General features: G+C 51.9%; 5 protein-coding genes and 1 non-coding gene across 6 annotated transcripts, besides 1 other annotated feature; 5 read left to right on the plus strand and 1 right to left on the minus strand.

Annotated features, from left to right (window-relative positions):
- Positions 1-1,344: 1,344 nt before the first annotated feature.
- Positions 1,345-2,562, plus strand: CYME_CMO131C (hypothetical protein; the record flags this gene model as incomplete). The annotated part of the gene is made up of 1 exon (XM_005537481.1): positions 1,345-2,562. One exon carries the CDS (start codon positions 1,345-1,347, stop codon positions 2,560-2,562), a length of 1,218 nt encoding a protein of 405 aa, XP_005537538.1.
- A 2,074-nt stretch (positions 2,563-4,636) lies between these two features.
- On the plus strand, positions 4,637-7,846 carry CYME_CMO132C (probable DNA mismatch repair protein MutS; the record flags this gene model as incomplete). The annotated part of the gene is made up of 1 exon (XM_005537482.1): positions 4,637-7,846. One exon carries the CDS (start codon positions 4,637-4,639, stop codon positions 7,844-7,846), a length of 3,210 nt encoding a protein of 1,069 aa, XP_005537539.1.
- Positions 7,266-8,085: a sequence feature (possible transcribed region).
- An 855-nt stretch (positions 8,086-8,940) lies between these two features.
- Positions 8,941-11,910, plus strand: CYME_CMO134T. The gene has a single exon (XR_002461497.1). It is a non-coding gene; the product is annotated as a hypothetical transcript (transcript).
- A 385-nt stretch (positions 11,911-12,295) lies between these two features.
- Positions 12,296-13,264, plus strand: CYME_CMO135C (probable catabolite repressor protein (CCR4)-associative factor 1; the record flags this gene model as incomplete). Its single annotated transcript, XM_005537483.1, has 1 exon — positions 12,296-13,264. One exon carries the CDS (start codon positions 12,296-12,298, stop codon positions 13,262-13,264), a length of 969 nt encoding a protein of 322 aa, XP_005537540.1.
- Positions 13,265-16,398: 3,134 nt separating this feature from the next.
- Positions 16,399-17,619, plus strand: CYME_CMO136C (coproporphyrinogen III oxidase; the record flags this gene model as incomplete). The annotated part of the gene is made up of 1 exon (XM_005537484.1): positions 16,399-17,619. One exon carries the CDS (start codon positions 16,399-16,401, stop codon positions 17,617-17,619), a length of 1,221 nt encoding a protein of 406 aa, XP_005537541.1.
- A 671-nt stretch (positions 17,620-18,290) lies between these two features.
- Positions 18,291-20,798, minus strand: CYME_CMO137C (probable DNA replication licensing factor MCM2; the record flags this gene model as incomplete). Its single annotated transcript, XM_005537485.1, has 1 exon — positions 18,291-20,798. One exon carries the CDS (start codon positions 20,796-20,798, stop codon positions 18,291-18,293), a length of 2,508 nt encoding a protein of 835 aa, XP_005537542.1.
- Positions 20,799-23,155: the final 2,357 nt, after the last annotated feature.

The raw sequence follows: 23,155 nt of genomic DNA on the forward strand, positions 1-23,155 counted from the left end.
GAGTGGCTCCAACGCTTTCGCGCTGATACTCGTTACCTCAACTGATTCAAAATGATTCGAGGCGCATTCTAAAACTGGTTCTTCATATAAGCCACACTATTATCCATCTCATAAGAACAAACATGTAGTCTTCGCTTTTCTGTATGAGAAAGACGCTCAAATCAGGGATTCCTAAAATTTTCGATCGCTCCACTTCAAGGCAACTGTCGGGCTTTGCAATGCGCTTCGCAAAATTGACGAGGAAAATAATTCGACATCATTCTTTGACGACTTTTTCATAAGCTCATGCCAAAGGCTCACAGAAATATGCACATCAAGTAACCGATTCCGTCCAACGGCAAATTATCCGCTCTTTGTTACCACCCACGAGAAGGAACTCGACACTGGTACGGCACCTCTCGTGGGATATGCTCTCAGAGGCTACCGTCTGTTGAGTTTACTTGGAAATGGTTCTTGGACTCTGAAGTGAAGAATCGCAGCGATTTCTTCCAGTGGAGTGGTCGTCATCTTTTTGCTCGAACGGAGCCTAGACGGATCGAAACATCTCGACTTTTTCTGTAACTTGGATATTCCTTTTGGTACTTGTTTAGACAAGGACAATTTCTAGCTCCACAAATCCTCTTTCGAGTGGACGGCGTTCACATCAGTATACATGGAACAACGCACTCGCCGAAGGGAGTCGCCCAGAAGAAGCCCGTGATCGTAGTGCACGGCGGCGAAGGCGAAAACGGTATGGGACACCAAGTGCAGTCTTCTGTGCCAATTACAAGCATGCACTGTGTAATGAAAGAAGCCCTAGAGCGCCACAAGGCGCCTACTGTCCCCGAGGCGGAGTGGTGGACAGTTTTGAAAACCCGATAACATTCAAGAGTTATCCCTAACAGGGTCGCATGAACACTGTACGCGAAATGGACGAAAATGGCAAGCGAAGCGTGAATCGCTTGCTCTAGCTGTTTATGAAATGCGTCGACAACATCTTGGAGCGGTGAGATCGCGATATGAACGTGGTCATCAACATCCATCTACTCATGGCGAGGGCGCTGGAAGGAAAGGAGATACTGGCGCGTTTCAGACTGGATGTATGAGATAGAAAAAGAAACCAGTGGCTCTAAAGGCCTAAAATGACTTTTGTTGATTAGGATGGGACGTGGAACAGACTTAAGAGTGTGCGCCTACGTTAGAGAATATGTTTCGTTTCATTCTGGAAAGCGTCTAGTTCGAAATCCACTCAAATCGTCAATTCGGTATCCAATTTGACCGCCTCAGTAACGCTGGCTACGCCGCGGCGCTGTGTAGAGATTCAACTTTGTTTCGATACTGTCGCTTGAAACGCTCACGAGAAAGATGAAGCGCTCAGCGTCAAAACGCTCCACTGCCTGCAGACTCTGCATTTTTTATCTTTTGATATCTATGGTTATTCAGCACGCGCTGCTTTTACAGCAGCCCGTCTCTGCTACAGAAGGAGCTGGACTATTGGGGAGTCCTCGTGTTGCGGCTGAGTCGCAGCCGGCAGAGAACCCCCACACGCCGCACTCGGGGCAAACTGCCAGTGGCCAGTCTCAACAAGCTGAAGCAGCTCAGCGTCTCGGTCGTGAAAATGCTAGCGAGGGCTCTTTAGAGGAAAGTGATGAAGATGAACTCGATGGAGAGCTATGGCGCCTGCGTGAGAAGACGAAGGAACTAGAGCAGCAACTTGCGCGTCTCCAGAAAATTATTGAGGAGAAAAGCAGTTCGGAAAACTCTCTTCTGGAACAACTCACGCGGCTGACAGAAGATAGGAAAAATCAAGAACAGAACCGGCTCGATCTTGAGGCACAACTGGAGCACGTTAGAGCTGAACTAGCTGAGCTTCAGGCGCGACCCACTCCGGAACCAGATCTGGCTCGTTTAGACCTGATTGCTGTGGTCCGAGCGAAAGCCCATTATCGTTCAAAGCAAATTATGGGAGCGCTCGAGCGACGCGGAGTTTCCGGACGTGCGCGGAAGTTGCGGCGTCTAGTGGCTCGGACTGGCCGTCACGCTGCGCGCAGTCTTCGTGCACTGAGGAAAAAGGCCAAGCCCCATTTGAAACGTCTTCGGCGTTTGTTACGTGCGACGGGCCGGGTGACATCCCGCCGAATCCGAATCGTAGCGTATAAGCTTGAGCCGCATTTGAGGGTCATATTCGCACGTGGCGCCGTCCTGTTTCACAAAACCGCAGCGAAGGTTAGCCGCTCTGTCCCTCCAAGCCAGCTACAACGCCTCCAGAATATTTACCACACCGTTTTGGCGCGTTTGCTGGACTTTAGACGTTGCTATAGGAAGCAAATGAAACTCGTCCCAGAATACACAACAGCTGAGCACGGGAATGGCTACGCATCCACCTTTGAACGCGCGGTCTTCCTCAAAGAGAACGCGCGAATTGCAGCATGGTGCTTCTGGCAAGCAGACTCGACATCTCGAGTGATTCTTATGGGCGCTTTCTGGATGTCTATGATGTTCGTCTGGATGAGTATGGTCATTCTGGTTGTGATTGGACGCCTGGCATCCAAAACTTTGCGCATACTTATCCCCGGGAGATAGAGCGTGCACGTTGCATAGGCTTGAGGATCCAAATTATAGGCGAGCAGCAAGCGCTATGAATGCCCTGTTCATATAAATGCGTGATGCATGCTGCAGCAAAAGTGAAACCGGGCATGGATGCGGCATGTCGACTCTTGCGTGCTCCTCACACAACTGAGTTTGATCAGACTCCTGAATAGCCCGGGCGAAAGTTGCGCTCTCTTGAGTAGAGGAACTGGCGAATCGATTAGGGTCCAAGTTCACCCTTGAAATTTAGCTCAGTACTCACAGCTCAGCTCGCACTCGTTGCAGTCGCCTTTCTTGGGCCATCATGGAGCATTGATGAGTCTCGCCACTCTTCATCTGGCGCGCGTTCCCTGTCAGTGGCGCGAATACGTACCTGACCTCCTTCGCGGGCAAGAGCGCGATCTAGCAATGAAGCGGTGCGTTTCCGTGGATTGGTCGCCGGATTCATGGACCCTGCGTGTTCCATCCGCTGACGGAAACGCGTTTCCATTCTTTCAAGAATCTCGATTCGGAGCGTGGGTTTAGCAGCGCAAAATCAGCGCTCGTCGTCGGTCTGAGCGCCCGCAAACCAGTTTCCGCAGCGTGCCAGCGACGTGGAACAACACGCGTGAGGGATTCGACGGTCAGGTCCAAGTCTTGGGACAGGAAGTCCCGTCGAAGCTCCCAAAGCATTGTATTTTATCCGTTACAGTGGTAGCCACCGACGCATCTGCATGCAGCTTTGGCCAGGAGGGCGCTTCCGGCGTACGCACCATCTATCTGAAAGGTGGCATTCAGGCTTGGCCACCACCATTGCACGACTAAATTGGCGAAAGCATCTTCTGATGTGCCGTATCAAAGCTCTGTTACTTTTCGCCCATGCCAGGGGTACCCCGTCGGGCGCACATGCTTCGATGCCCCTGATCCGTGAGCATGTTTGAACTCGATGTTCAGGGAGACAAATACCGAAGCTGAAATACTGCTGTTGCGACCATGTCGCTGTTGACGGTTGTATCCGGCACTGGTGACCTTGGCGGCGTCGGAAGCTCGCACTGAACCGGAATTCTTGGATGCACGATTGCCGTTTGCTGCTATGAGAGCGAGCCAAACAGGCCGGTCAGGCCTTTAGGATCTAAGATGCATGCATAGAACCATTAGACTCAGACGCTAGGTCACGTTTTGCATCCTGGAAACAGAGCGAAAGAGGTCTGAGTGATAGCTAGGGTCTGAGATTCACGCAGCTAACCAGAATACTCGAATACTCGATTGCTGTTTGCATGCGGGAAGGGGACCCCGGAGGCTTGTTGAGTATTGAGGCAGTAAGAGTCATGAATCTTACGAGAATCCTCGGATACACAAGTACTGTTTGCGGACAGCGGCCTAGAATCACCGCTCTTTTCCCGCGGAGCCGCCTCGATATGCAAGGTGCATTCCACGCGCTATAAAGAGTGCGTTGATCGAATGCCGTTAAATGAGGCGTGCAAATGCCGGATACTGGACCTTTCTTTTGTCAAGATGAGCACGGAAACATCTGGTTAGTAATGTCAAACATGAATATAGCAATCTGTTTCTACATCGAAAGCCGCGAGTCAGCAACGCAGCATGCTCGTTGCTGCGGACGGGGGTTTATTTTAGTGAGGCGTAGAACACATGCTACGCAGATCATGGACGTCGCTATCATTGGCATTACCATCTTGACATCCTGCATAAAAGTAAGTTGCATTCAGTTGGCGGCCTCTCTATTTCCAAGAGCACGATCACGGTCCGGCAGGAAGTTGTAGGCGCTAAAGTGGTGGTCAATTCTCTCCGATCGCATTCAACTTCGCTGTTTCGCAACACGCCGTCCATGTTGTAGAGTCTTTACTAGCCTTAATCTCTTGTCTTTAAAAGACGGTTTGCAGGCAAGTTATCAGGTGGCAAAGTCACCTGTCTGTGTTGGAAACGACAATTTGCCGTCGAAGGTGGCGGAGCGTTGCTTCTAGATATTACGAACGGAAACAAATACCTCCCTTCTTGCCAGAGATCACACTGGAGGTAGAAAAACGCTTTCTCCGTTCCTGCTACGAATCTGCAGCCCCTGCTGGCTCCGATGCTAACACGAAGCTTGCTTGCGGTCACGGCTAGCGTCAAATATAGAGCACCTTTTGCCAGCAGGTGTCCGTTGGGCAGCAGCCCGTGTCACTGCGTTCTCCGTCCAAGAATACTCCGATTTTTTGCTCTAGATCGCAATCAGGATGGTTCGCAACTAAGAAGTTCAACGCCCTTACTGCGGCACTGGGAGAGGATCAGGCGTAGATATCCCCAACACATTCTTTTATACCAAGTTGGCGACTTCTTTGAGTGTTTTAAGGAAGATGCTGTTACGCTCTCCGAGACGCTCGGCATAACGCTTACCCGCCGTGGCGTCGGCAAAGACGCGACTCCCATGGCGGGCATTCCTGTTCGCTCTTTGGACGCTCACTTGCATCGCCTTGTACAAGCGGGACATCGAGTAGCCTTATGCGAGCAAGTTGAGCCAGCCTCGTCAGGGAGTCGCCGCCTCATAGATCGGCGTGTAACACGCCTTGTAACACCGGGAACTCTGGTGGAGTCTATCCAGCAAGCCAATGAGAATAATTACCTTGTAGCGGTTTCCTTGCCGGCGAACTCAGCTTTGGACGGGAATGAAGCGAACAACGCCACGTGTCGCATAGCTCTGGATCGTACAAGCGCATCAAATCAATTGGACACGACATATCTAAGCGAAGTGCATGATGCATGCGTCTATTATGGCGTTGCCTGGGTAGATTTGAGCACCGGACAGGAGGTTCAGTGCAGCCTCGAGAGCTTCGAGACGATTGGCGAATGCCTCAGTAGGCTCCAGCCGCGAGAGATTCTCGTGCGGGGAACTCTTCCTGATGATGCAGAGGCTTGTTTCGCATACACCCTGCTGCGCAGAGTAGTTTCAGATAAGTGCCTCATGACCTGCCATGATGAGCGCTTCCGATACCAGCTCCCAGACCAGACTGGAAATGGAACCTTGACCCCCCAGGAACGACGCGCTGTCGAAACCTTGTTTTCCTACATCGAGCAAACACGCAATCCAATGGAGGACAATGCTGAGGGCGTCGCATCCTCTGCTGAGAGACTGTTATGCCTGCGACCGTTGCCATTAGAACTCTGGCCAATCGTACGGCGCTTTGACGCCGGAGGTTTCATGCGCATCGATGCTTCTACACGGCGAGCTCTAGAGCTGCACAGATCCCTGCGAGACCCGTACTCGCGCAGAGGCTCACTATTGGCTGCTATCGACGCTACCGTGACGGCGCCAGGTGCTCGTCTGCTTTCGCTGCGACTTGCGTGCCCTTTGGTGGATTCGGCCGCCATCGAGCGCCGGCTTGACGCGGTGGAGTTTTTCGTGAAGCACCGTGCAATAGCGCGCGAAACGCGAAGGAGCCTCCAGCACGTGCTCGATATTGAACGAATCGTTCAGCGAATCTTTCTCACAACTGGGCAAGCGGTTCGAGAGGGCCGCTTCACGGACTTTGAAAGAGTAGAAAATACGAACGAGCATTTGTTGAGCTCGCCCGCAATTGCCCGTATACAAAATTTGATTCGGGACCTTGTTGCCCTAGGTGAAAGCCTGGGGCATGCCCAGCGTCTACGTGATCATATCTGGAAACGCTTTGCTTCAAAGGAGAGCCATCATGACCCGTGTTTCGAGGCCGTCCAGCGACAAATGGATCGCATTCGCTGTGACAACATTTATAATGTTTTATCAACCGCCCTGGAGGGTGTCTTGGGTCCAGGCACGACAGTCGTTGGCGTTTCACCTCCAGATTCGGAAGCACGGGTGCGTTCCGGAGACATCACGTGGCCTCCGGACTCGAACGCGGATGGTCAGGAAGCACGAACATCAGACGGTACCCGAGCTGCGGCTACTGGCCCAGCAAGCACTCAAGCAGGGGCGATACGTCCAGGATACTCTGCGGAGCTTGATGCAGCAGTGGTAGAGTACGAGCGCAGCTTGCAAGCAGTGGGTGCACTCGAACAGGTGTATCGTGAGGTGCTAGGTCTGAAAACTCTCAAAGTTAGAAGCAATAATCTGTTAGGATGGCACCTGGAACTAACCCGAAGAGAGGCCAGCCGCCATCAGCTGTTCCAAAAGGCCCAAACTCACGGCAAGTGGGAGCCACTCGGGCTCCCCGTATCCGCTGCTAATCCATCGCCCTCTGATATTGATCATCACAACGTGCCTTCCTTGATGATGCGGAACAAACTTACTGATGATGCTGTTAGACGAATCAATGAGACCCAACACACTGTTCGATTTCGAAGTAGATTATTGGAACACTATGTGGCCAATCGTCTTCAAGCTGAGGCGCGCTTCCTCCGTATTCAGCAGAACATCCTACTCGAACTGACTCATCGGTGTGCAGGCGACCCACATGCACGTGAGCAAATACGTGAAACTGTCGCAGCGTTGAGCGAGCTCGATGTCGCAGCAGCGCTTGCTCAGGTCGCTCATGAACACAACTATTGCAGGCCAGTTCTGCATCGACCTGCTTCGGAGAAACCTCGCTACATGATTCGCATCGAGAATGGCCGACACCCAACGGTTGAAAGAGCAGTGCGGAATTTCGTTCCGAATTCTTGCTATTTGGAGATCGCTGAGGATAGCAAGATCGCGTCTCCTTCTCTGCTCGTGCTGACCGCAGCGAATGCTTCAGGAAAATCCACATTTTTACGACAGATTGCTCTTATAACGATTCTGGCACAGACCGGGAGTTTCGTGCCGGCTGATCATTGCGAATTACATCCTGCAGATAGAGTTTTCGCCCGCGTCGGTGCCGCATCAGGTGATGATCTTCTCTCTGCGCGTAGCACGTTCTTCCTCGAGATGGAGGAGACGGCGGCAGTACTGCAAAAAGCTACGCGACAATCCCTAGTCGTTCTGGACGAAGTCGGTCGAGGAACGTCCGGCGAGGACGGGCTCGCAATTTGTGAGGCCGTTGCAACGGCTCTTGCCCCCCGGTGCCGCACCATACTCGCCACCCATTATCTCGAAATACCGCGTAGAATTCTGGAGAGAACGCACCCTGCTGCAAAACACACCAGGTGCTTCACCGCGAAAGTCGAGCACGATGCCACGAAACGGGCGCTCAAGTTCTCCTATCGACTCAGCGAAGGAGCAGCAAGCTCCAGCTTTGGTATCGAGGTTGCACGGCTCGCCGGGGTCCCGGAGCCCGTCTTGCGTCACGCAGAAAGCATCGTCCAGTCGAGGAACGCTCAAAAGCTAGGAACTCGTTCCGGCAGCTGAGTGCGCGGTAGTGCTCGGCTCCGTCTCTGCACCGTGGTGCTCGGCGCCTTTCAAGAACGGCTTACTGAAACGAGGGTTCACCGACCTGCGATAGTCCTCTTCCCCAACTCTGCCGTAATATCCAGCTAAAAATAGAACGACACCGAAACCTATGGCGAAAGGATATGTTTCCGGTTTACGGACCTCCGAAATCACTGCTCGAAAGTACTGCCACGACATGATTAAGAAGGGAGCGCCACAGCCAACTACAAGTGCGGATCGTAGGAGCGAATGTTCGAGCGAATCGCCCCAACCCGTCGTGCATGCTCGGCCTGCCTATGTCCTTTATGTATATTTATGTCCAAAAGCATGGACAAGTAATGGATGCGCTCCAGAATCAGAGAATTCCACGAGTGACGCTTTTTCATGTGAAACGAGCGAAATGGACCGGACGGTCCCAACATACTGCGAAGCTCGAGCGCATTTCTTGGTGCGCCAGAAACGGAACCTTACTGATTTGCCGCACATCGCAGGTAGAAGTTGCATTGCGCTTATCTACTCCTCGTGAGAGGTGCCCGCACGAGCTCATCGGGCCGTTCAGGTGGACAAGTACCGCGCTGTGAACGGCTCTAATTGGTGAAGCCTGACAAAGAGCGACATAGACCGGTTGGTTACGAGGTCAGCCGCTTTATACGCATGGCAGGATGTTCTGAAATAGGCCTAACAGCACGTTTCATTGTTTTTGCTCGTTTTCTTGCATGTGTTCAACAAAAGTAATGGATCCTGTACATTGGAGCGAGGTCGCAGAAAGACTTGATGCTTTCATTTCTCGTTCGCGACAAGTTGCTTTAATCTTCAAGTCAATCAGTCTCCGTTCATGAGCAAGATGAATCTTCCTACTCGTGGTACCCGTACTGGACTTCGTGCATCCAAATAAAGGACTAATAAGACTCTGTGTAAACGACGGTTTCCCCTGCAACCCTCTCCACTCTATGAATTTGCTGAAAAGTATTATAAAAAATGTGCAGGATGTCACGTTACCGACTTGTTGATACGAACGGCAATGAAGAGACGCGGATACTCGCTGGAAATGGCGCGCCTGCCTGGGAGATGGTAGCGCGTTGAACAAAACGCTTTCGGTCTCGTCAGGAGTCTCGAACATATGTCTCAAGGGCGACTGATATTCCTCTGGCTTGATGAAACTTTATTCGGGGAGGTGTGGTAGACCTGTATATGGATATTCAAAGAAGGCAAACCGTTGTTCGTAAACAAGAGACAATTGACTGGGAGGACAACATCAGCTCGTAAGAAGATTCAATCGTATAGTCGCCTACAATTGCCTGAAGGGCTGGATCGTTCACCAACTCTTCCATCCTTGCAGCAAGTCGTGGCTCTTCTTTGCGTATTTCTTCTGTCCAGGTCTTAGACAACCTCGCTTTCAATCCTTGAAGAACGGCCGAGGAGAGCGCGGCTGAGACTGGCGTCGAGATGCTCGTCGTGTCACTTTGTTCTTCCAGGTTCAATCCAGCCGGTGGCATCTTCCCTGATATCGAGCTTCATTTTTATGCTAATGGACCAACAGATGAGTTCTTAACATCCTCGCCAACGTTCTTCGGCATATCCTCTTCTACCGTTACCAGCCCTGAACTGCTGTACTGCTCCTTTGCTAGGTCGTGGGAAGCATGGTAAAGGTGCGATTCAGTCAGTGGTCGTGCCAGCGACGGAAAAAGTACCGAGCTCGAATTCTACAATAGTAGATTCATTTCTTGATAGAGAGAGCATCGGGCCCAGTATCCATCCAGTGCATTTGAGCCCTGAGGAAAAACGCACGAATATAGAGTATAAAGACCAAATCTATGAAACCCCGCCGAGCAAATGAGGAGGCGGACACACTTTCAGACGAAAAAAAAGAATGATCCCCCTTCTCTCAAACGCGGACGAGGGCGGACGGGAAGTATACATCCTCAGAGCGCAAAGATCCGTCTGAGACAATTTTCACGATCCTTTACTATAACACGTCAACGGGAAGAATCCTCCATTAAGTGAGTTGCCGGAAGCCAAGCAGGATCGCCTGGCTCCTTACTCGATGGAGGTTCAGCTTGCTTCCCTCGCTATGGGACATCTCATCGAGTACCTGGGTGTATCAGTTCCGGGCTCACGACTAACAGCTGTCCTCGTTCGTTTGGTATATTCTGTCTAAACTTCCTGCGACATCTGATGCTAGGGCCAGGAGAAACAACGCAGCCGAAACGAAGGATCAGCGGGTTGCAGGGAAGCTTCCTGGAACACTTTGACGGATGACCGTGCCGCGTCACCATCACGACCTCAACAGCGCAGGAGCCAGGAATATCAGACCTGCCTCAAAAATCGTATCGGGATCACTCCCGTGCGTTACATGTGATATACCCTGTAGAGGTTGTAACCGTATTTCGCTCACCTTAGAGGCACAGAAAAAGGCGGACTCAGGGAAGGAATCTTAGAGGTTTCGATGGATGTACGTGATGATCAGATGGTGCCGGAATAGATCGAAATGATAACGACTTGTAATAAGGCGCCTGATTGAGAGCAAGGGTCGCCTCAGATCGTACAAACCCGTCGTGTTGTTTCAGGCCTCGGCCCGAAGGACCCCGTTCCCATAGTATGGATGAAACCTGATGTCAGAAGTCCATGCATATTGCGCTACAATTTTTCCTAAATAGAGCGCTCCAGGGCGAAAGATTCCATTCCAGAATGCGGGCGCCCTCGCCGTTCAAGCTTGTACTCGGTATGGTCCGCATTCGTCATATCTATGCCGACTATATCGCTGTAGACGTTTGGCTTCCGTACTGTATGGCTTCCTGGCCGCAACAGTTTGTCTCTGCGAGCGCGCTCGAAGCTTTCGAACAACTTCGCGAAGAGCATCAACAGATATCGTATAAGACTTCTCGTTGACATGGGGAAATGGAAATTAGTTACAGGGACGACAGAGGTCGACTGAACACAAAGCTACATGCATTTTAGGAAACTTAGACGTGGGTCGCGCAGCGAGACCTCATTCCAGAATTTCGAGGTAGATGATCGGACAGATTTCATTTTGCACGCGCACTTGGGGTTGAAAAACATCATGGCTGTCGCCCGACATCTCAGTCCAAAGGACGAGGTAAAAGACTTGAACTGATGGCTCATGAAGCTGCTCAAATTTTCCAGGGCATCGCAAGATCGACATTTGGGCATGATGGACGCCCGGAGACTACCCGCAAGTGGAATGGCGGCTTCAGGCATATCTCAGCATTCTGTGCGCCGGGTCGAGCAGATGAGAGGACTTGGTACGCTTCATTCAGAGAGAACATAAGCATCCGAATGGCTCACGCGGACCGTCTCTGACATGGGTGCATGAGATCGCGCTGGTGCTTCTAAAATTTTCGGACGCAGGGAGCCAAGAATTGATAATTCGAGGACCTTTTCAATCGGTTAGAAAAGGAACTGCGTGATGAGTTGCGTCATTTGATGAGAGCCTGTGGTGCTCGGCGTGCTGCTGCGCGGAAAGGCCGTACTCGTGGTCCTTCGAGGAGAGCATGGGTGAAGCACGGGAACCGATTCAGCTCGATGTCCACTGATAAATGCAGAACGATACTCACATCAGAGTTACGTGTGCATGCCGGAACTACTAGAGAAGAAGAAGAAAGTGAAAGAGATACGTATACACGAGATGGTGTCTAGTAGGCCGACGGAACGTCAACTGGCGATTCAATCGAAAGCGAGACACCTGCTCTGGTTCGATTCCACCAGCGACCTCGCGGGCGAGCATCCTCTGCACCCAGACTTGAGTGCCCCTGTCAACGTAGGAAAGTATCTCGTGCTTCGGGAGCGTGCAGTAGCTTTCTTTCAAGCCGACATTCGAATAAATCGTTTGGAACTGGATGTGGACATTAAGCTGTGTCGCTAAATAGTTCCGATGAAAAAATCAGCGGCTAGGAGAAGGGAATTGGATTCCCACTCAGAGCAAAGCAAACGTGAGTGACGTTTCCGCAACACAGCATGAGTTGAGCGCCATGTGCCTACACGGGGAGCCGTTTTACTGGGCAATCGGTTAGCGACAACAGGGTTCCATTTTCCGATATTACAGAGCATACGGCAGTGTAAAACGCCAAAGCCCAAATTTTTCCGCGTCCTGCTGACGTGCTGTCAGGGATAGACCAGGGCTGTTCGTTGTTGATCTGTGCTCCAGTGCGATGCATGCCTCTCCTTGACGGAAGCTATTCGAGGTTCGCGCCAGGAACGGACACAAGCCCCGGGGAAAAGACGGTGGAGTAGCGTACCCCGGTATCGACGCCCCGGCGACGCATGGAACGGCACCCAGTGTGATGGGATCGTCGCGTGCGCAACGCGCGCAACGTAGTATGCCACGCTTTTCAAGTCGGGAGCGGCACACTGAAAGAAAGCGCTGAAGTTTTGGCCCCCAAGGGCACCAAAAGCGCTCCGCTGCTCGTCATGGCGGGAGATGCAGCGCGTGCAGCTCCGCAAACTGGTAAAGAGCGACCGCCACCGAGGTTCATAGAAGTTTTCCACGACAACCTTGAGCGAGAGCTTGACGTAATTTCGTCACTTGTTGCGCTTGGCAAGTACAAGTTGGTTGCCATGGATGCAGAGTTCCCTGGCGTCGTCGTGCGACCTCTTGGAAACTTTGACTCACCAGAGGACTTTCAGTACCAGACCATTAGGTGCAATGTCGACCTTTTGAAGGTTATTCAAATTGGGATCTGCCTGGCCGACACGGAGGGCAGTCTGCCAACGACAGAGGAAGCGCCCGCCGGCAACGTATGGCAGTTCAACTTCGAGTTCTCTCTCGCACGTGATATCTATGCACAGAGCTCCGTAGAGATGCTTCAGGAAGCTGGAATCAAGTTCGACGTGCTTCAAGAGCGCGGCATCGATCCGATCTATTTTGGAGAGCTCCTGATCACATCTGGGCTCGTAATGAATCCGGATGTAACCTGGATTACGTTTCATTCAGGATATGACTTTGGTTATCTGGTGAAGACATGCACAGCAGACTTGATGCCCGCGACAAGGCAAGCGTTCTACGAGCTTCTTAGCATTCTTTTCCCAAACTTTTTGGATATCAAGAGTTTCATGCCGTCTCTGCAGCTGCATGGCGGCCTCAATAAACTTGCAGAGACGCTGCGAGTGCGTCGACATGGCCCCGCACATCAAGCGGCAAGTGATGCGCTGCTCACGCTGGATGTTTTCAACCGTTTGGCGAGAGTGCATGCGAACTTTATTGCGTTCGATCAATTTCTCAACAAACTATACGGGCTAAGCTTTCCGACCAGCGTAGACGTGACCAACACAAGCATGCAGGCTCAGCCTCAGAACGCGCTGGAGATGAATGCGTTGCTGGAGGATACAGACCGAATACGCTCGGAAGATGGGTCAGGTTTCGCAAAGCCCGCGGTCTGAGCGTCTCGAGACCTGTTGAGCTTCGTTATGGCGAGATTCATGCCTGCAAATATATGTTAGAAATGTTTCTAACGAAATATGCGCAGTTGAAGCCATAAGCTTGAGTTTTGACTGGAGCCAGAAGATAGAAACAAAGGCGCTGGTTACCGCAGCAAGCCTGAATATGCATTTGTGACCTGATTTTTCTGAGCTGTATTCTCTAGGTGCGCTGCGTCCGTATGCGATTTTTCAGCTGCGACATTTCCGGCGATGGGCGCGGAGTGTGTGTGACCGAGTTAAAAATCAGCGTGGCAACAGATTCCGTTCGAAACTTGTAGAAGGAAGAAACTCATTGTGAAGAATCGGTAGAGGAACAGCAGGGGGGTGGATGGCGCGTATGAGCTTTGAAACGGTGTGCGATGCAGCTCCCAAACAAGCACAATACTTAATCCAATCGGCTGGATCGCTTGGCTTCACAAGCTTTCGCAAAAAGCTTGGAATGGACACTGAACAGGATTCACCAAATCGTGGTGGACGAAAGCAGCCTCGTGTTCCAAACACAAATGTTCGCAGTTTTAAGGTAACATGTCGTACATGTAAGCAGAATTCTATGCCGAATGATAAACTCGACACCTGTAGGAAAATGGCAGGGCACGTAAGCAGTCTCATATGCGTAAGGAGAGGGTTGTCACTTTGAAGAAATAGATTGTTTGACGAAAGCAGGTTTGGGTGCTATATGCTAGGCTTGAAATTTTAAGGAACTAGATCGTGGACAGATTCTGTCTTGTTCACCAAGGGGGAAGCGGAACATTTTGAGGAAAGAGATAAGATCGTCAAGACGAAACAGATGTCTCGCTGTTGGACTCGCACGATGAAAGCATACCAAGCATTGGTTTCAAAGTGCGAAACAAAACATCAGATGAGTCGCAAGCGTGGAATGCAATACCTTTGAATATGTTGTAATCTGCAAAGGGCTTCCATTCCCATGGCAGAAAAAATGGACCAGGCCCTTCGACACGAGCGCACACGCTAAAGTCTGGTTCGCTTCTCAACGTTGCCAACATCAGCTGTTGTGGATTTGTTCTGCGACTGCTTCCCTCATCTCTCTGATCTCTCCAGCTTTCAATACGCCGGTCGCTCCTGTCGCCAAGGTCCATTGTCACACGTCGACAGATGTTAATGGCAGCACGCAAGTATCGATGCCGCTGCCTACGGCTATTGTGGATGCATTTCACTCGCAGATCGTAGTTGTGATGGTACTTCGCTTGCCATTTTTGTCTTCTTCGTATACCGTCGCGATGGGTTTTCGTGACGGAGGCATATGACTGTAATCGGCGTGGTCCCGTGTACTCACCAAACCCTCTCCGGGCGCCCGGCTACGGTGCGTGAAGGCTTGCCTCATCGCTCAGTTCATGATCTTGCTGGATATAGAAGGCTCTCCTTGATGCCCTCCATTACAGCTGCGTCCGGCGCCTTACCCTAAACTCGCGAACTTCTTCTGTTCGATCTCCTTTGCGCGTACTCTGTCCGCTGCACGTGGAAGCGCACGCTAGTCCTTTCGACGGGGGATTTGCGGAACGCGGTATTGTATACGATTGAACCAGAACTAGAACGAAACTCCGGACTGGGGTGAAAGTCGAAAAATGTCGATCCGAGTAAGCGCCTCGCATGCAAATAGGTGACACAGTCTGAATGAGGTGCAATCGCTGAAGTTCGAGTCCGCAACTGTTTGCCATGCAAACGGAAGCGACGAGAGCCCTTGAGAGCATATTCTATGAGCGGTATCATGCCGATGTCGAATGCCATGTATTCTATGGCCACAAAATGATGAGGTGTTATGCTCGAATGGGGTCGATCATCAGACGTGAGAAGCTCAGTGCTGCCCTGGGCATGAGCTTATGGAGACCTGGCACCAGGAAGTCGTCTGTTCTCTATTCGTCGTCAGGCCAGCAGTGCAAATCGCTGCGCCCACGAGTTGGCTTGAGAAAGAAAGGTCGAAAACTTGAGGAACGCATGATTTGAGCATGCAACAAGTAACGGAAGGAGAAGGTTTGAGTCTTGCGTGAATGTTTTGGATCATAATATGGTTTACTATTCGAACCCCTATTCAAAGGCGTAGGAAATCATCATGATTCTATTGACGCACCAAATTCCAGCGGCAAGTTGTGAGTGCTCAACTCCGAAATGATCGAGCGTTTCAAAATCATCTATGACTCCATACGCCCGTATTCCTTCACTTCAAATCTTGAGGCTGAGCAACTAAAATAAGTACGGAAAATATCGAATAGCTGAACAGAATGAGCAATTTAATATTCCATTTAAAAGCAACAAGCTGTACTTGACAAGGTCTCACGCACGAAGTAATTGAAGGGTTCTTCCAGATCTGGATAAAATGGCACTCACATCAATCGTTAGGTCGAACACCACGTCTCATTTTGCTCCGCCGATGGGTTCATGGCGAACAACACCAGTACTCTCCGTAGAAGGTGCTCTGTCGTGTCACAGTAAACACTCACATTAGGCAAGGGGATGCTACGCTATTCGAGCGACGATGTGATCTACCAGCGGAAGTCGATGTGCCCAGTGCCACCGTTGAAGTTAGACAGATGGGAGGCTAAACTTCTATTCGAAGCCTCGATTCGAGCGTATAACTTGCCAAAGTGTCGTTCTGGTCTTCCATCTCTATTTTTTTCCTGGGTACTGCGGAAAGACTGACCTGGGAGAGGAATGCAGTCCCCCTAGTACTGTCCAGGAAAGAATATATCCTGCAGGCAATTCTTCAAAGATCTATGGGCTACATCGCACACTGTTTTCGATCTCCTGCTCGATACCGTATCGGAGATGGAACAAGAGTAAGTTGGAAGACCATAAGACCGCTTTCTTTCGAGTGCTTCCTAGCAACGACATGTCGAAGCGTGATCTGGCGCGCACCAGCGCTGTGATCCTGCCAGCGAATGAGCGCGCATCGGCGCGGGTGTGCTGTCGCGGAGCGCGTCGTCCGTCGACTGCTTCCGCAGATCATTTTCCGGGGGTACACCTGGGCACGAGCTTCGAGACTCCGGTGCCATACGTGCAACACGGAATCCTAGAAGAAAAGCGTCTGATATCCTAGGATAGGGCTGCGTATCGCTGTAAACGATTCTGTCAATCTTTCCATGGCGCCTCTGTGTTTTACAGTTGCGCCTGCGAGGAAAAACGGGTCAGAACGCTTGCGCCGGTTGGGGGCCGAGCGAGCGGACGGCGCGTTCCTGGCGGCTTTATGCAAGTCTAGATGGGCGCGCTTCGGGCGCAGAACACAAGTCTCAGGTCTCCACTGGAAACTTACCTGCATTAGCACGCATGAGAATGTGTCTGAGGCACCGAACTCACTATTACGTGAGGAAGACCTTCAGAGTGGCCCGCTGACGACCGAGCACCAGAGACATATTCAAGGTGTGCCTCCGGTACACCCCAGAATGCGGGCGAATTTTGAGAACATGATAAGAGCTGCTCAGAACTCCATCTGTCTTGCGTTAGAGAACGTCGATGGTTCCGGAAAGAAGTTTCGTGAGGACGCATGGGTACGCGGCGCTGATGGCGGTGGCGGCATTTCCCGCGTTCTCCAAGACGGTCATGTTTTTGAAAAGGCCGGTGTTAACGTGTCCATTGTTTACGGCACCATGCCTCCCGAAGCCTTGCAGGCAGCCTCTGCCGGCGCTGTCGCTCGTAATGCGGGATACGCCCGGGACGAACGAGTCCCGTTCTTTGCGGCCGGAATCTCATCCGTCATTCATCCATGGAATCCGCATGTTCCGACGATGCATTTCAACTATCGGTACTTTGAAACCGACAAGGGCATGTGGTGGATGGGCGGGGGCACCGATCTCACGCCGTCCTACCTTTACGTCGAGGATGCGCAGCATTTCCATGGCGTTCTGAAATCAGTCTGTGATCGCCACGATGCCGCGTTCTATCAAAGATTCAAAAAATGGTGCGATGACTATTTCCTCATTCGTCATCGGGGCGAGCGTCGCGGCATTGGAGGCGTGTTTTTCGATGATTTGAATGATCGCCCGGCAGAGGAACTGTTCAAATTTAGTTCAGATATGGTGGGCCATGTGGTTGAGGCGTACGTCCCCATCGTTGAACGCCGCAAGCACATGCCATACACTGAAGAGCAAAAACGTTGGCAGCAGTTGCGTCGAGGTCGATATGTGGAGTTCAACCTCGTCTATGATCGCGGCACCGTCTTTGGTCTCAAGACCGGCGGTCGTATCGAAAGCATTCTTATGTCGCTGCCGTTGACGGCACGATGGGAGTACGATCATCAACCAGCAGAAGGGACTCCAGAATGGGATCTTCTAGATGCGTGCAGACATCCTCGTGAATGGGTGTAGTGCGATGCCTTTCAGGTCGCAGGCGGTGTACGTGCCGAATTCTAGACAGGAAATGAAAGTTCCACTTACAAAACAAGGCGGAAACTCTCCAGCGTACATAGCAACCACATGTCATCTAGCGCATCTCGGATCCACTGCATGGTTTGGCTTCCGCAGGATGGCGCACTTGCATGGAATTCACTCCGGGGATTCCACTGCTTGCTGCATCGCTCCAGGATAACAATGGTTGAGCAAGCCATGGCGATGCTGTTCGGTGACCGACGCGCTGCGTTACGAGTGGCGACTCGCACATGCCGTTCAAGGCGCCACCAGTTTCGTTCCGGCTCGTAGCATAAGTGTCAGCCCGCATCTCGTATACGCGTATGGCAGGATGTTCTATGTAGCGCGTTGGCCTCCATGCAGCGTCGTGTTCCGGGGAGAACATCCGATTCGACAACAGGTGGGGATTCCGAGGCATCGGATGGGTCGCACCTCCGATACGCATGTAGTGGCGAACCGGACGCCTAGCGCTGATATCCCAAGGAATGAGACCTGCATCGATCTGTGCAGGTTGAACTTCGCGACGGAATAATGCACCAATCTGTATATACATACTGCAGTGGGGTGCAGGGAGAAACGGGGTTTGGCGGTTTGTCGTCAAGATGCTGCCGTGGTAAAGCACGAGATTTGCACTATGAGGGACCGAGGCTCGCTGCCCAGCTTCCCAGCGATGCGTCGGTGAGGAATCGACTCTCGATGGCATCGAAGTCGAAGTCGTCCAGTGCACGTTCGACAAATGTTTTTTCGCCACCCTGTTGATCGTTCTCAGACAAGGTTTCAGTCGCTGACGGCTGCCACAGTGGTTCGACAGCAGGCGCCGCAGCTTCAGAATCCGGCTGAGGATGCTCTCCGGGTCGTGCTGGCTGAAGAACGGGCTCTTTCTGCACCGTTTCGTTTCTTGATGGTTGCCAACTCGTTTCAGGGTTCAGGTCGAGCCCTGAATGGATTGGCAAGCCTTCTTCCATATGAACTTTGGATTCGATGCCGAGCTTCTGGAGAACGAGCTTGGCATAATCAAGGTAAGCGTTGTCGGGATCCGATGAGAAATCCGATTGACGCGGATCCCCGCCTCCCGTCAAGAAGTGTTCCACAAAATCCGGATCTACGACAACTATGGCGAAGATGGCATCCTGGACGACAGCGCGCTTGCGATACATCAAGCGAGCGTGGGCCTGCGTTAGTCGAACGAGCGATTCCAGGAGGCGCACCGTTGTGCGAGCAGCGCTTCGCTCCGAGTTCGTCCTTCGCAACGCATAGTACGCGCCAAGCACGCACTCGGATGCGGGAGACAGCGTCGGGCGAAAAGTGCCTCGCACATGGTGCAGGTACTGACGCAGTTGTTCGAGGCTCCAGTCCAGCGATGGAATGGGATTGTCGAACACGTCATCTGGAGGTCTTCGGAATGGACTTTTTTTCTCAGCGTAATCATTGAGCACGAAGTCAGCGACTCGTTCATCCCATTCATCATCCTGTTTGTCTGTCAGGATGAGAATAACGTCGAAGCGACTGAGTAGCGGTGACGCAACTCCCAACGCAATGGACAAACTGTTGCCTGTCTCGCCTGATTTCCTTAAATGCTGCAGTGAGGCCTTTGTTGCTTTTGGATTAGTTGCCGCGAACACGGTTGCTCTCGTGTTCAAACGACAAACAAGACCGGCTTTTGCGACGCTCACAGTCTGCTGTTCCATCGCTTCGTGGATCGCCGCTCGATCATGTTCGCGTATTGAGTCAAATTCATCAATGCAGCAGAGCCCGCCATCAGCGAGCACCAGGGCACCGGCTTCGAGAGCCCATTCGCCGGTCGCTGGTTCGCGTACAGCGGTGACTGTGAGGCCTGCGCCGCTCGTTCCAATGCCGGTTGTTAATACGGCGCGCGGGCTCAGAAGTGCTGCGTAACGCAAAAGGCGGCTCTTTGCCGTACCAGGGTCGCCGACCAGGAGCAAATGAGATTCACCGCGAACGCGTGCGCCGCTAGAGTCTTCCTGGGGAACGCCACCGATAAGCGAGAGCAGCACAGCCAATTTCACGATGAACATACCATACGTTTGCGGACAGACCGCTCGGATAATGCGATCTCTAGCTCGGAGGATAACTCCATCACGCTTAGCTAGGCGCCAAAAATGCCCAAATGCATCTAAGAGATCTGGGCTGATATCGACGATCGCTTTGCGTTCATTGTTGATCTGGACGTAGTTTGCCTCCAAAATTACATCCATATCGCAACGTGTACCGGGTACGAGAGGGCGAAGCCACCGGCGCTGCAAAATGCCGGTCACGGTTATCTCATCTCCGGCTTTGCAAGACCCCGCCAATTCATCTGTAAGCACGACAAGGATCGATCGTGGTATGGAGCCCATTCCGAGATGCTGTACGGATTCCTGAAGGCGAATTTCCTGGTAATCTCCACAGGCGCAGGTGCCAGCGTCGCCGTTGCTTCGAGTCACAGGGGCGAAGCGTGTACCCGAACACGGAGCATTACATCTCTTGAATCTTTTCCAGGGTCTTCCTCGAGTCGTTGAGGTCGCCTCAGACGTTTCTGAGTCTTGCAACTCGTTTCCAGATGGACAACGGAGTGGCAACTCAAATACAACAGATTTGCTGACCGGCGTCGCTTGGGCTCGAAACTGATACCCACACTTCAAACATTCGTACTCGCGTTCCTTTTCGCGTACCATAACGCTCCCGGTTCGCGTAACGGTTCCCGATAGTACGATAAGGCGTCCCATGTCTGCCGATCTTAGGCCCGAAATCGTCGGCTTCGTTACTTCCGCACATTGCGGCAAGTTTGATATCCTCACATGTACAAGTGGTTTGAACGACAAACGCTGTTCTTGCGTTTCCGAAGCATGCGAAGATTCTCTCTCCGTTAAAAGTCTTGTTTGAGCATCACGAAGGGCCTCGTCCAGAATAGGGAGAAACGTCGTGGGCCTCGCCAAGATAAGAGCCGCGAGATCGCTATGAAAACAGGCCAAATCCAGAAAGTTCACCCGCACGGCAGCGTATTTGGATACGTCCGGCTGTGCTAGGATTCGTTCGATTTCCTGAAAATGCTGGGATAGAAGAAAACTCGAGAAAGTGAAGATATACTCGCTAAGACAGGGTTCGGTGCCCGCGGGGCCCGCAACTGGAGGCAGCTCCATCGCTTACCCGTAAACCTTTGGGTCAGACGTTCAAGCGCCCGCACTCACGATGCCTGCACGACGCGGGGGGCGCAAACCAGGTTCCTGCCGTCTACCTCCTGATGCCCTGTCTTCAACAAAGTTTCCTACCTTGGCACAACGTAGGTGCTCTCTCCGATCCTTAAGTCGGTGCAGTGGACGTATCAGCACCGGTTGGTCGCGGATGGAGCTGGACCCCAAACCGTGCGGAAACACGCCGGAGCACGTCGAGTCTGAGGGATATTCGGGCGTGACTTGACCAACCGCAAATTGATCCAAAAAGCGCAAACTCTCACACACCGCGGAATTCCAAGAATTTTGCATGAAAGCACTTAATCGCACGCCTAGCGAAACTGGTGCGGGCGACACCAAAGCGCGCTTTTTCGCGCCCAGTCGCGTGCCGCAAAGACACGCAGTGAGGGGCAACACGCATGCGCATGTCCGCTGACTACGTGTCCGCATTGTGGCGCGCGCTTTTTCCCGCTGCTTCCCGAGCGTGTCGATTCATTCGCTTCACGAACTTGGAAAAATTGGCAGAAAAGAACCATTACCTGGCAACCCGATAACAATTTGCTTCCCCCTATACTATAAGCGTTCATAAGAGAAAGTTTCCGTATTTTAGAAAGATCATGGTCCAGACGGACAGTTCCGCGAGCCGAACGAGTCTGCCGGGTAAGTGCTCCGTGTCGCCAATGGCGAAGGCTGTAACGAGACACGGGCAGCCCGTCCGCAAGCTGGTTTATTCTGGGACTAGGGTAGTTAGGCTGCGTCTGGGAATCGCGTTTAGCGCGGTGGCCTCCTAGCATATCGTTTCGCGCTGCCGCAGGTGATACGGGTGTCTATGCAGCTTGCACGCTACCAGAATGCTGATAAACCTGACCCCATGTCTGGTGAACTACCTGTCGAGCTGACGCTCTCAGTGGTATGACAAAGCCATACTGTCTCTGTGCCGCATCCGCGCCTACGGTAAAAGTGCTATGGTGGGGTACTCACGATAGGCACTTGGCGCTCGATAGAGCGTATGAAACGTTCAGTACATCTGAAAGGAAGCATAAGTAATGCAGCTTGGAAATGGGAGGAACGGCGAATGTGTTGCCGTGTGCTGATATCAAGCCCACAGTCGCGCATCTCTGCCGTGTGTAAACTTTTTGTCAAATTATAATCGTCTTTGTTTCATCCTTCTCCAAATATCTGAGTACTGTGGGATCACTCAAAATTGAAGGAGGAATGTAGTCCCCCTTGCACTGTTCCGTAAAGAATATATTCGTACACGCATTTCATTTACCATCTAAAGGGTACATTGCATCGTGATTTCGGTCTTCCGCTATACATTGCGAAAAAGCACTTTATTGCACTCCGTGGGGTGAGTTAATGTTGATTTCAAAGACCATAGGCGTTACAGGCTGCGTTGCTGCATCCGGGAATAGAATAGGACCATATTTGCCAACAGGCTGTAGCAGCGATTTTCGCAACCAGCTACTCGATGAACTTTACTGAAGCCGCGTATTCATGCGGCATCAGAGTGGAGCTCACGCACCTCGTATATCGCAAGGCGATGCGACTCGGATACAAAAATGACAGAGAAAAATGAAACTTCTTCCTTTTGATAAATGGGATGTACGCATTATAGTTTGCGCCTTTTCTAATTGTCCTCAACATCAGCCTTTTGCAAGCTTATTCTTCGACCGTTCTTTTCTTCTATATCCGGCTTTGAACACTTCTTTCTCTCCTTTCCCTCCGGTTTCGTCGTCAGCAGTCCATGGGTGAAGGACGCAGGGGTAAAGTACCGAATTCGCAGCTTCCGGCTGTTATTATTCATGCATTTCATGCACAGGTGGCAGTTGCTCTTGATCGATCGCTTGCAGTCGGCAAATACTTCGGAGACAGCCTCTGTGCGCCGGCTGCAGCTGTGCCAATGGATTGCGGTTGAGCGTTCCCACTCGTCCACCATATGTCGTCCACGGAGTGCCACCCGGTGGCACCTCAATGATTGCTTTATCCTCGGTATATGTCCATGAAGGGTAAAGACGGCTCCTCAGGAAACCGTACACAGTTTCCCGGTCCCGCAACGTGCCCCACGCTCACCTGCTTCCTCAGGGCGATCCTTCGGAAAGTTCCTTGTCCGCTGCACGCGTAAAGCTTACACAGTCCCATTTGATACAGAATTTTTGGAACGCAATGTTGTCCATGATGAGAGGGGCATCAAATGGAAAGTCTGGGCTCATAGTCGAGTCGTGAAAATTCGATTCGTCTACGCTCTTATCGCGCAAAGCTGAGACGCACTGTCGACTGGAACAAATGGCTGCAATGACACAGACCCGGGCCCAGGACGCTTTTCC

This window comes from Cyanidioschyzon merolae, chromosome 15 (genome assembly GCF_000091205.1).
Source record: "Cyanidioschyzon merolae strain 10D DNA, chromosome 15, complete genome".
NCBI classification, from domain to species: domain Eukaryota; phylum Rhodophyta; class Bangiophyceae; order Cyanidiales; family Cyanidiaceae; genus Cyanidioschyzon; species Cyanidioschyzon merolae.